A 12,116-nucleotide genomic window follows, 5' to 3' on the forward strand; every position below is an offset into this window, starting at 1 on the left:
ACTGAATAATAAACTGACTGTTTTCAAGCTTCAGGTACGAGGTGTAAGCTAGCCATGTGACGCAAGCTGAGGCAACAGATGGTTAGCATTTGCCTGTTTATTGTAAAGTCTATAGGTTGCCTAAATTTGAAACACATGTCGCTTTCTATGGCTTTTGTGATTTAATTCTGGGCTTAATTTATTACTAAAGCAGCAAAATGCTTAGCAGTGTGCTCTAATAGGGCAATGCTGGAGGTCACTGAACTGCGGTATGCATCGACTCTGCCGGTGAGCATAGGTGGGGCTTCATCTAAACGTGGGCCTTTATGCTAGCACTTACCTTGCACAGCCAGATGCTACTGCACACAACTGGTAACTACTATGTAACCAATATATAAAATATGTAGATATGATGAAGTAAAGTACACAGCCTGCAGTTTAAGGAACTAAAATGTAGTTAACTGGTTTATCATGTTATCATTTTGTTCCTGTTAATTTTTGTAGAATCAGGGATTAGAGACAAAACAAGTCATATTTCATTTTGGTATGTTCTAAACAGTATTTCACTATTTTGGTATTTTCAGTTTTTGCTTCAGCACTCCACCTCCTCTCCAGTTAAAAGAATGGTTAATAACTTCATTTTGAAACCTGAGGCCTTCTAACATTTCACTGAATCAGGTGAGTTTATTCAATATTGAATTTATTCAAGTCTATCCAGAACAAACTATTAACATTATTAACCAGTTAACCACATTTTAAAATAAAGTTTCTACTCGGGAAGTTGAAAGTGATCATATTTCATGCTACAATCTGTGAAAGACACTGTTAACTTTTTGTTTATTCAAATTTCAGTGGTGGACCGTGACTTTTTTTTTACTTGTTTTAACTATCTCACTACATTGTCAGATAATTTTGCTTGCTGGAAGAAATGTGCTTGAAACAAACCAAATTATCTGCCAATATAGTGATAATTTGACTTACCAAAATCATGTACAACAAGTTAAAAAACTCTATAAATAAGTTATAGAGTTTTTTCTATATACAATAAAATAAGCTTACAACAATCTCAAAATAATAAAGATCAGATATTTTTACTACACTGAAGATAATGTCACTTGCCAAGAGGCCGTTTTTTGCAGTGTAAGCCTTCAGTTCAGACCATAATGTCAAAGAAGATCTCTAGGATAATGCTAATTTCTGCTAGTGCTCTAGTGGGATGCTAGTTAGCATGTTAGCGATAAGCTAAAGCCTATGCACGTCGACATTTTTGACCATTCTAGATTAACCACAAAGCTGATAACAGACATTAATATATTTTACCTTGTATGTAGCAGTTTAACAGTGACTCTTTTAGGTAAGAGCTCTGGCCCAGAGATGCTAGTGTTTTCCATGTCTGACTGACTGAAACTTGATTAGATTACTACTCAGTCAGTGATGTATCGCAGACGTCTACTATATATATTTTTTTTTCACAAAATTGGTCCCATGCTTTACAAGTCTAGAAGGTTGCTGGTGGATTTCTGGTGGTTAATCTAATACGTAAGGCCTTCAGTCCAGCTCCTGAAGTCCCAACCAATGGGAGAGCTCGTTATGCTTTATTTACTGAAACACCACAAAGAGAAACAATTCTGATTGGACAGTTTTCCGTTGGGCGTTTTAAGATTTTTACCCCTTTGTGTCTGACCAAAACTTTAAAATAAAAGTATTTCTACAATAAATACTACAATCATGATTCTATGAGATGAAAAAACAAACAAAAATGACATACACACATATTAAGGTGACTGTATTTTTGGTTTTCAGAAAAGAGGACACTGGGGGCCAAGAGGGTGGCATGGAGCAGACTGGGGAAAGCGTCAACATGAAAGTAAAGCCAAATTGTACGCAATTTAGAAATCCCAGCCAGACACTTTTTTAGCTCCCAAAAAGAGAACATATCCTTGAAAAAGAGGATGTATGCCTGCATTAATGTATTATTAAATTTCACCAATATCATTAGGCATTCTCTGAAGGCCTAGAGGGCTCTGATGGTCCCCCACTGGTTAACTTTTGGTTGAACACGGTTTTCGTTTTTTCTTTTCGATCCATGTTAACTGCTTCTAGTCTCCACTTTCAGCACAGTGGTACTTCTCCCACACTCAGCCACAAATCACACATCTCCTGCCCCCATCTTTCATTAGAGTGTATTGGGTATAAGCTTAGTCTGATTAGGAACCGGCTTGATTAAATTACACTGACTGGCAAGTAGGCAAACATCTAAGTAGTGCACAATCAAAGTAGCCCATTGTGTGCTAGACATAGAAACCGAGGCTGGAGAACCAGAGTGGGTGTATGGGGGTGGTGGTGTAGATATTTTGGATAGAGGAGGAGGTTTAGATAAGAATAATTGGTTTGATTTGATACTGTTCTTCGCCATGGGCTTGCTCATGCAAGTGGAGAGCTGATAACAAATGGGGACCGGTGCAGAAGTGCCTGAAAAAAAAAAAGAACAGAATCCACTGGCACTACCTTGCAGGGCTCTGGAGTGCGAGAAAGAGGAAAAAAACAAAAACAGTACGTTCAGCAGAGCCGTTCGGCTCCAAGAGCAATGATGTATTTGTACGATTTCCTCCGCTGACGTCTGTTCTGCTGAACTAAGTCTAATGAGCAGGGGAAACAAACGCTCCACTACATTGCGCTGTATAATGGCTGTTTATATCATACCACGAGGGCGCTGGTAATTATCTGGGAAGACGCAAGCAGTCCCAATTCTCCCAAGAAATTAAGTGCGATAAAATGCTGAAACTGTGTTTAAGCTCAGAACTATTACAGCGACTTCGCTACATAGCAAAATCGCACCCTGTTATGACTCTCCTGAAAAGCCTGCTATTCCATTTGTTTTTGGGCCATTAGGATCTGCATAAGAGCATTCGTCTTGTGTAAAGCGACTCCGTAAAGGTTTCAGATCATTTCATTATTTACTGAAACTGTCCATGCTCCCAGGAGCGCTGGCCTCGCTGTTCCCCCATTTTGAGGAAACAATTTAAGCCGCGCCGGGCGAGCGGCCTTCTTTCCATCTAGCTTTCTTCTTCCCTCATTAGTAAAAGTCACACACTTAATTAATTCCCTTACACTCACGTCTTTCATATGCAGATGAAGAGCCATTCTGCAACACAGCCCCGCTTTAATAATGCATTGGCTTGGATCAGAGAGCACTTGCCCCATTTTTCACCGTTATCGAACAGTGTGTACACTGTGTGACTAATTGCTCTGATAAAGGACATCTTACTTATGGAATCTGACTGAGGATATGTGCAAAATCTGAGCAAACGTCCATGTCTCGAGAACATAGCAGATACAAAAAAGAGCTGTCTTCAACATGCCCTTTTTGACTGGCCCTCACCATTTGCCCTTGGGGGGTATATTATACTTGTATTAGCTCAAGTGAAGTTTTTTAGATGGCCCTTTGGAGGGGCAAGGGACTGAGTGAATATCAATGTAGACTTCAGCACAAGAGCCTGCTTAGAAATTATTGTGAATTTTATTTTATGTTAAACCTGTTTCAAGACACAGTGACCCGCAATTCCCCATTCACTCCCTTTTAAACTTTGCGGAATGTTTTCCCCCATGAGGAGCGTGGTCTTCCTTCCGATGATGCAATGTACTCTGTGTCTATGCACATCCATGCCATAAGTTGCCACAAGTTGTATTGTTGTGCTAAAAACAGTACTGAAATTGGATCTAACTGAGGATTTATGTTGAATTTGAGCAAGTGTCCATGTCTCAAGAACACAGCTGGGTACAAGAATGGCTGGTAGACACCGACACGGTCGTCAGTGGAAAACTAACATGGCTTGAGGGTCAATCCTCCCTCAGACATTTCCTAATTTCATTCATCTATTCTCTTCACCTTTTCTGTGGCGTTAACCTCTGTGGCAGCTAAGTCAATATGAGCCACATTCATCAATCTCTGTAAAGGCCAGCCAGTCATGGCAGAGTCCTGGCCTGTGTGCTCTCAGCGTTAATCTTCCGCAGCTCCGAATTACAGCCCTGCTTCGTGATGTCGCTCATTCAAACTGGTGCTCAGGGGAAAAAGAAAGACCTATAATGTCCCATTTCTGGCCTGCTACTAAAAAACAAGAACGTGACAGTGTACATGTGCTCTGCCACTTCAGTCTGGCCACTCAAACACATAGCCTTTACTTGAGGCCTCCTAAAAAGCAGGCACACTTAATGGACCATTTCAACTCTCCTTCCTCCAGGTCATCTCCAAATATACTATGTGGATGATAGGAGCTTTCATATCTCTCGGAAGGTAAAAATAGATAGAAAAGGTTGGTCACTGCTTACGGCAACAGATCTGACGGTTATCACTGGACCCTGCCCACCCTCGGGACCAAACCTACAGTGACAGGACAAAAGGGGGCCAACGATGTTTCCTCGTCAGAAGAAGGCACGTAAGGGCACTTAGTAAGTCAGCTACTCAGTGAGGAATTAAATGAGTCACTCACAAATTAGGCAAAGAATCAGTTACTGGTGAACAACAGCTCTAATGAAAATATAGAAATAATCTAATCAAAACTAACAGCATTTGTTGAGCAGAGTCATCTCATGAGCCTGGATTTTAACAGCAGTTTAAAGTACTGTGAGTGGTTGCATTTTCTCAGTGTCTTTAGTGTTTACTTGAGGTGTCTGAACTTCACCAATATATGTATCTTAAATGAATAGTTCAGCAAACTAATATGCATAATTTTCCCTACCCTAAGTGTAGTTAATCAGCCAAGACATGTTTGGTTTCCATTAGTTTGTTAGATTAGGCCTCAGATTGATCACAGGCCTACCCAACTCAAAAGGAAAGAATATTTATTAAGCTTCAATTTTTTTATAATGCAATTTGATTTTTGTTTCCTGTGAACTCTGTCACCGTATTATAGCTAATCATTACGCTCCACCTTCTTTTCTCAGCACTCCAATTACTGCTTAGTTGCTGATGCTATCTGTTGTTGCCCCAAGCCATCAGTCCATTAGCAGCGTGGCAGTGTTTGAATTTAAAGTGCTGGTTGCAGTTAAAAGGTGTTTTAAGGATGTTCAAAAGTGATGTTTTCTATCCATCCAAAGACTGTTTTCTAACTGTCGAAAGCTAGAAACAAATTTAAAAACATAATCATTGTTAGTTTTCTGTAGATTTGGAACCATGCTTTTTCACTACAAAGGCTGAAATTGGCTTTGTGAAAATGTCAAAACAAATATCTTCAATGTTACATCAATGGATTAAGTCATCAGAGGTAAGATATAAATGGATTACAAATATTTTCCTGCCCACCGTGGAAATATGTTTTTGCTGTTGATGATTAAGTTTAGGTTTTCAAGTATGCTATGTTATTTTTCCTTGTCTTTGCACATCTTAGCTGATGTTATCACAGTGCTGGACATTACTGCATTTGCAAACTGTCTAACAAGTTGGCCTATCTGCATTTTTATAGGCCTTCCCAAACATTTCTACCTACTCAGAAATCTGATATGTGGCTTTATATGCAGATATAGCATAAAGGGTGAGGCATATATTTCAAAATATATGTAAATACATTGTGCACAGATATGTATCAAAGTATCAAAGACAAATATGCATAATATATGGATAATACATATACAACCCCATTTCCAAAAACGTTGGGACTCTGTGAAAAATGTAAATAAAAACAAAATGCAATGATGTGCAAATCATGTAAACCCTATATTTTATTGAAAAATGCTTCAAAGACAACATATCAAATGTTGAAATGAATTTTATTGTTTTTTGATGCCAGCAACACATTCCAAAAAAGTTGGGACGGGGGCAACAAAAGGCTGGTAAAGTTGTGCAATGCTTAAAAAAACACCTGGTGGTTAATTGGCAACAGGTCATCAACATAATTGGGTATGAAAAAAATTCCAGAGAGGCTGAGTCTTTCAGAGGTAAAGATGTGAAAGACTGCACGATCAAATAATGCAACAATTCAAGAATAATGTTTCTCAACATAATATAGCAAAGAACTGCTTTTCATCATCTACGGTAAATAATATCATTAAAAGATGCAGAGAATCTGGAGTTCAGCACTGCATCCACAAATGCTAACTAAAACTCTTAAATGCAAAGAAGAAACCATATATAAACAGGACCCAGAAATGCTGCCACCTTCTCTAGGCCTGAGCTCATGTATAATGGACTGAGGTGAAGTGAAAAAGTGTCCTGTGGTCCGAATCAACATTTGAAATTCTTTTTGGAAATCATGGACACTGTGTCCTCTGGGCTAAAGACCACTCAGCTTGTTATTAGTGCTCAGTTCAAAAGCCAGTATTCATGATGGCATAGGGGTGCATTAGTGCACATGGCATGGGTGACATGCACATCTGAGAAGGCACCATTAACGATATATACATGTTTTGGCAACATATGCTGCCATCCAGGCGACATCTTTTTCAGGGATGGCCTTGTTTATTTCAGCAAGACAATGTCAAACCACATTCTGCACATATTACAACAGCATTGCTCCATCATAAAAAAGTCCAGGTGGTAAACTGGCCTGCCTGCAGTCCAGACCTGTCACCCTCTGAAAGCATTTGGCACATTATAAAATGAAAAATATGACAAAGGAAACACCAAACTGTTGAGCAGCTGAAATCCCATGTTAAGCAAAAATGGGAAAACATTTCACTTTCAAAACTACAGCAGTTGGTCTCCTCAGTTCCCAAACTCTTACAGATTGTTGTTAAAAGAAGAGGTGATAAAACACAGGGTTAAACATGCCCCCGTCCCAACTTTTTTGGAACGTGTTGTTGTCATCAAATTCAAAATGGGCATATATTTTTCAAAAAACAATAAAATTTCTCAGACAACAGAAATCATCACACACCAAGTTCTTAAGCAACTTGCTTATGTGGTTTCTGACACTATGACATGCTGAATCTTGTCTAGTCCTTTAAGTTACACTCCCTAAACAGTCTCTGTTAACAGTTTCATTGGCTGTAATTCATACACATAGATCTACACGCCTACATGCCTAGTTGATAAGCCAACTATATTACTTAAACCAATGTAACAATAGGAGCCAACAACATGTCTACCTTAGAAAAAGGCACATAAGCATGCTGAGTTAGTCAGCTACCCATTGAGAAAGAGAGTGAGTCACTTGCATTGTGAACACACTTACATCCAGACAACAATAGCTGTAGTGAAAACAAATAAATAACACATTTGCCGTGGCTGTCCTTTTAAAACTGCAAGTCCCTGCTTTTACTCAGCAGTCAGTCGCCTTGAGTGGATATACTCAGTGGGTCGCTTTGAGGTGCCTGTCCTGCATTAGTCAATATGCATTTTAATCTAGACTCCATGAACAGTCTCTCTTAAGAGTTTCATTTGATGAACTTCATATACATGCACCTACATGCCAGCAATCACTAATATCAATATCTGTGAAAGCTCCTTCTTCCCTATTACTAGTAGGTAATCACTAGCTGGAAATGGGAATCAATCCATCACATAGAGATCTCATCTCAGCAGGACAAGTGCAGCCCCCACTCCCCCGTCTTCCTCTCCTCGCTTGATGGAAATGCTGCCTGCTATGATTCATCGCTGCTGACCCTTCCAGCTGAACAGCTTCCCCTGACGTCCCCATCTGCTATTATATACTTCAGCCTAGTGAAGACTTCAGAGGAATAGACAGGGGAAGGAGCTATTAAAGTTTGGGAGTTATTTAGAAGGTATTAAAGCTGCCAGAGAAATGGGAAATGAATGCAAGGGTACAAGCAGCGTACCACGGATGCGGAATTATCATAAGATATCTGGTATGACAAACAGCTGCAGTTCTATAAAAAAGATTTTCCGTTTCCATATTAGTATGAATAAATGAAATCTATGAAATCCATGAGTCAGTTATTTAAATGAGTGAGACATAGGTGCCATTTGTTATGATAATTTGCTTATGAGATAGATGCACTGTCAAATAATACAGATCAACTAAAGGCCTCTGAAATGAACTACTTTTCAGGTCTGTGTGCAAACAATTTGGGGGGATTGAGCTCAAGAAAAAAGGGGAAAGCATATTTCAAGCACTCTTATCAAGAAAGACAATTTAATAACGTTTCAGAGAAAACCAAGCGTTGTGTTTTCCTAAGGCAATCAGAAATACTAGTGCTACTACCTAAGCAATCTCTAGCATACAAGGATGCAAAGTTAACCACAATAACGAAAGCTTGGTTTAGAAAGTTGTTACTGCTTATTACTGATGACATTATGTTTGGTTGTTTATCAAAATAATCACATTGTTAAAAAGATAAAAGATTATGAGTGTTTTATTGGCAGGATTTCCAGTGCTGTAATGATGCCTGCATTCATGATAGGTCAGAGTTGCCAAGGTGAAATCTCCACAGGTGGACTGTACTGCACCACAGGCGGGCACTCAAGAGCAATGAAGCTTGTGGAACCCAAGTCTACCCACAAACTCCATTCCCAGTGCAAGGTTGAGTTGATTCTTACAGAAACAGATCTTGAAAAACGACCATACACAACACAATTATCATACGTGATGACCAAGAGGACACTTGTACAGTATACCCGCAAAGGGCAATGACTCAAGCCCCCGACTGGAGTCTATCTGTGCACATGTCTGCTAATGTTCATAATGCTTGTTTTCTGTTATGTATTGCTTAAATAATAATGAATCCACCATCTCTTCTTGTCAACCGTATTCCCAATTTGTCTGACTGATTCCCCTGAGGCAATGTGATTACCCCTTCTCCCGTTACCATCTCAGGGTTAAATGCTGTATATGAGGAGAGGAGAGAGCATCAGTCAGAGCTGCACTCGCAGATACCTCACTGTTTTTTTATTGTTGTTATTGGGGGGAGCTGCAAGGGAGGGGCACTTAGATTTAAGAGACTGATGCTGAGAGATTGGGCTGGGAGCCCAGCCGTGATCAGCGCTCTCTCTCTCTCTCTCTTCCTCTCTCTCCCTCTCTCTCTCTGTGATGCAGGCAGTTCAGGAGGAGAGGAAGGAGGAGCGAGTGAGCTTTGGAGCAGCCCAGCTGAGCCTCGCTGCTCTCAGTCTCTCTTCAGTGTGTGACTGAGCAGCTTCTTCTCACTCTTGCTCTCGCACACGCGCACACACATTAACTAAGACACCACAACAACAGGGAAGCACACTTGCTTATTCTTTGCAGGCGGAAGGGGCGCCAAGTCCCTTGCACTTCTTTTTTGGACCATGCTGCCCTGGAAGAGGAGCAAGTTTGTGCTGGCTGAAGATGATTCCAAAGGCAAGACCAAAAGCCTAAACGCAGGACTTGCCTATCAATCGCTACTTTCCTCAATTCTGCGCTCCTGCCCGGACCTTGTACCGGACTGTCCCTTCCACTGGTTGGCAGGTGTTTTCCAAAGCAAGCGTCAGAAGGTGGAGCTGAACAGGGAAGAGCCCACCTACAGCGTGCGCTACCTGGGCAGTGCGGTGACTGCTGTGGCCAAAGGTGAAGGTTGCACCCAGGAAGCCGTAGCCAGGATCTGGGTGTCCAGTGAATATGGGGAGCGGAGCGTTAAAATGAAGCTCAGCGTGGGACCCCATGGCATCCGCATGGGAGCGGATAAGGGGGGCCGTGGGAAGCCCACTCACCTCTACTCGCTCAATCGCATCACCTACTGCACTGCTGACCCTTGCCGACCCAAGATCTTTGCCTGGATCTACCGGCACCAAGTCAAGCACAAAGCCGTGGTGCTTCGGTGCCATGCTGTGTTGCTGGCCAAGGCCGAGAAGGCCCGGTCCCTGGCTCTCAGCCTCTACCAGAACTCCATCTCAGCCTTCAGCGAGTTCAAGAGGCTCAAAAGGCAGAGCGACTTCCGGCACTGCCAGCAGCAGCTCCTTGGGGAGGATATGGTACCCCTCATGCCCCTCAGGAGGCTCTTGAATGGACAATGCCACTATCGGCCGCCCGTTGAAAGACCAGGAAATGCCACCCGATTGTCATCCATCACCGAGGAGGAGGAGGAGGAGGAGGAAGAAGAGAAAGCCAAAAAAGAGGAGAATCCCAAGTCAAATGTCGACCCAGAGCAACCTCCCGAGAGAGAGTTGGGATACATAGTTCATGGACTGGACGAGTTTTCAATCACCGTCAGAGACGACGTACACATGACGGTCAGCACCCTGGTCTGACACCACATGGATAATGGACAATGTCCACTTTGCTCAGACTCTCTCCCCTTTCCTCTCCTCCCTCTTGCGAGCCTTCTCTTCTTGGACCTCTCCCCATCCCCCAGTTGTTGGGTTCAGGAGTACAAACTGGTCCCCTCCAGTCAGCAGCTTTTAATGCTGTGTGCTGAGAAACTGCCAACTCGTCCTGCAATCGCTTTCAGGCTGGGTGTTTAATAAAGAGGGACTTCGACTGCGAGAACAGATACAAAAGCACAATGACAGAGGCTGCAAAGCAATCCATCGGAAGCGAGAACAAACACAGAGGAAGCTTTTTTTCCTTCCCTCGAACAAGGCTTAGTGCGCACACCAAAAAGAGGAAGAAGCAGACTTTTTACCCTGCGCCTACAAAACCTTTTTACCCTTTTCCTACAAACACAAGATGAACTTTTCTGAGATTTTGTTGGACTGGACAACTTGGAAAGAGAGCGTTTGTATAATATGTACATTTTTCTATGTCCCAACAGTCCTTAACATAAGTACCTTTCCTTACCTTCTGGTCAGAACCTCTGTGACTGCACTCTACAGGGAGACTAGGGCAGGCCTGCTAGCAATGGGCACTAATGAATTAACCCATGATTTAGGATATCAGCCATTGACTTGACGGCTTTACTGCTGCCGTTCGCTACAGCCCTGCTCGCCACTTCCCATATGAACAGCAAAAACGTCACCCGTGGCATTTAAGACAGGGCTTTTTAAAAGCTTTCCAACCCTACAGACTCTGGTTTGCACTGTGACACGTCTGGGACCAATATGAGGAAAATATGAGAATAGTCTACATTTCTATATCACACATTTCTATATGACAGAAAAGTCTGGGCTTGATCTGTGATAAGGTAAATAAGCTCTACTGCTTTAAGAGGTAATGCATTCCATGTTGTTCATTGTATGCTAATGCCAGCATACAAACCCTCTCATCTCATTGTCTATGTTTTGGACATTGTTTTTACAGACCTAATAGTTGCTTTGTGGTAATGTACTACATGTTTGCAGTTTAAAATAGTTTCATGATCTTTGTCATGTCAACTGCACTTAATAATACATTGTTATATAAAAATAAAAGAAAATGTTGCACTTTTCTCAGTAAAATAAAGGTGTTCTTTTATAGAGGATGTTGCCAGTTGCTTTTTTCATTTCTGAATATGTGGAGTGGTGTGTGTGTGTGTGTGTGTGTGTGTGTGTGTGTGTTTGTTTTTAAGCATGTTTAGAATTTCACCAAAGAAAAATGCGTATCTCCAAAATACTAGCTTTACTGAAGAAGGCAAAAATGTTATTTACTTTTAATTTAAGTTTATGTAAAGAAGTTTTATTCCAAGTGATTTTGGAGCATTTCTATTGGTCCATTCATCAAGAAATTTTCACATAAGTGAAATGTGAAACACAGTGAACATGTTTAAATGGTATAGAAACAACAATAGAGATATGTTTTTTTGGACAGCAGCGATATGGGACATATTAATATTAAATATATATATATATACCTACATATATACATATATACTTTTGTATGCAAAATGCAAAAATGAACTCACTTCTGCATGATTTAATGCACATTTACTGTTTGCTGAATTTAACATACTAACATACAAAAATCAAAACAGAATTTGGTCACATTCATATAGAACATGTTACTATTATATTTGGGGTACAACTTTAAAATAAGGGTACCTTTATAAAACATTCATGAATGGTTTAAAATGTATTTATTAATCGTTATTTATTTGGTCATAAAGACCTTTTAATCATTAGTAAACATTTACAACACATACATAAAAAGGGCAACAGTGACCTTTTATTTGCCTTAAGGAAAACCACAATCTTTATAGAGTTAAACCTCATATTTTGATGTTTACTGTTCTTTTTCATCAGTCAGCATGAAACTGTCAGCTTCCATCAGATTTAACAGCTCACTTCTGCCATTTTTATTAATGCGTAATAACCGCTT

General features: G+C 40.7%; 1 protein-coding gene across 1 annotated transcript; it reads left to right on the forward strand.

Annotated features, from left to right (window-relative positions):
* The first annotated feature begins 8,916 nt into the window (after positions 1-8,916).
* fam43b (family with sequence similarity 43 member B) lies at positions 8,917-11,278 on the forward strand. Its single transcript, XM_036592448.1, has one exon. The coding sequence runs from the start codon at positions 9,197-9,199 to the stop codon at positions 10,133-10,135; it is 939 nt and encodes a 312-aa protein (XP_036448341.1). The 5' UTR covers positions 8,917-9,196; the 3' UTR covers positions 10,136-11,278.
* The last annotated feature ends 838 nt before the right edge of the window (positions 11,279-12,116 follow it).

The sequence above is a fragment of the Colossoma macropomum genome, unplaced genomic scaffold (assembly GCF_904425465.1).
Source record: "Colossoma macropomum unplaced genomic scaffold, Colossoma_macropomum, whole genome shotgun sequence".
Lineage (NCBI taxonomy): Eukaryota > Metazoa > Chordata > Actinopteri > Characiformes > Serrasalmidae > Colossoma > Colossoma macropomum.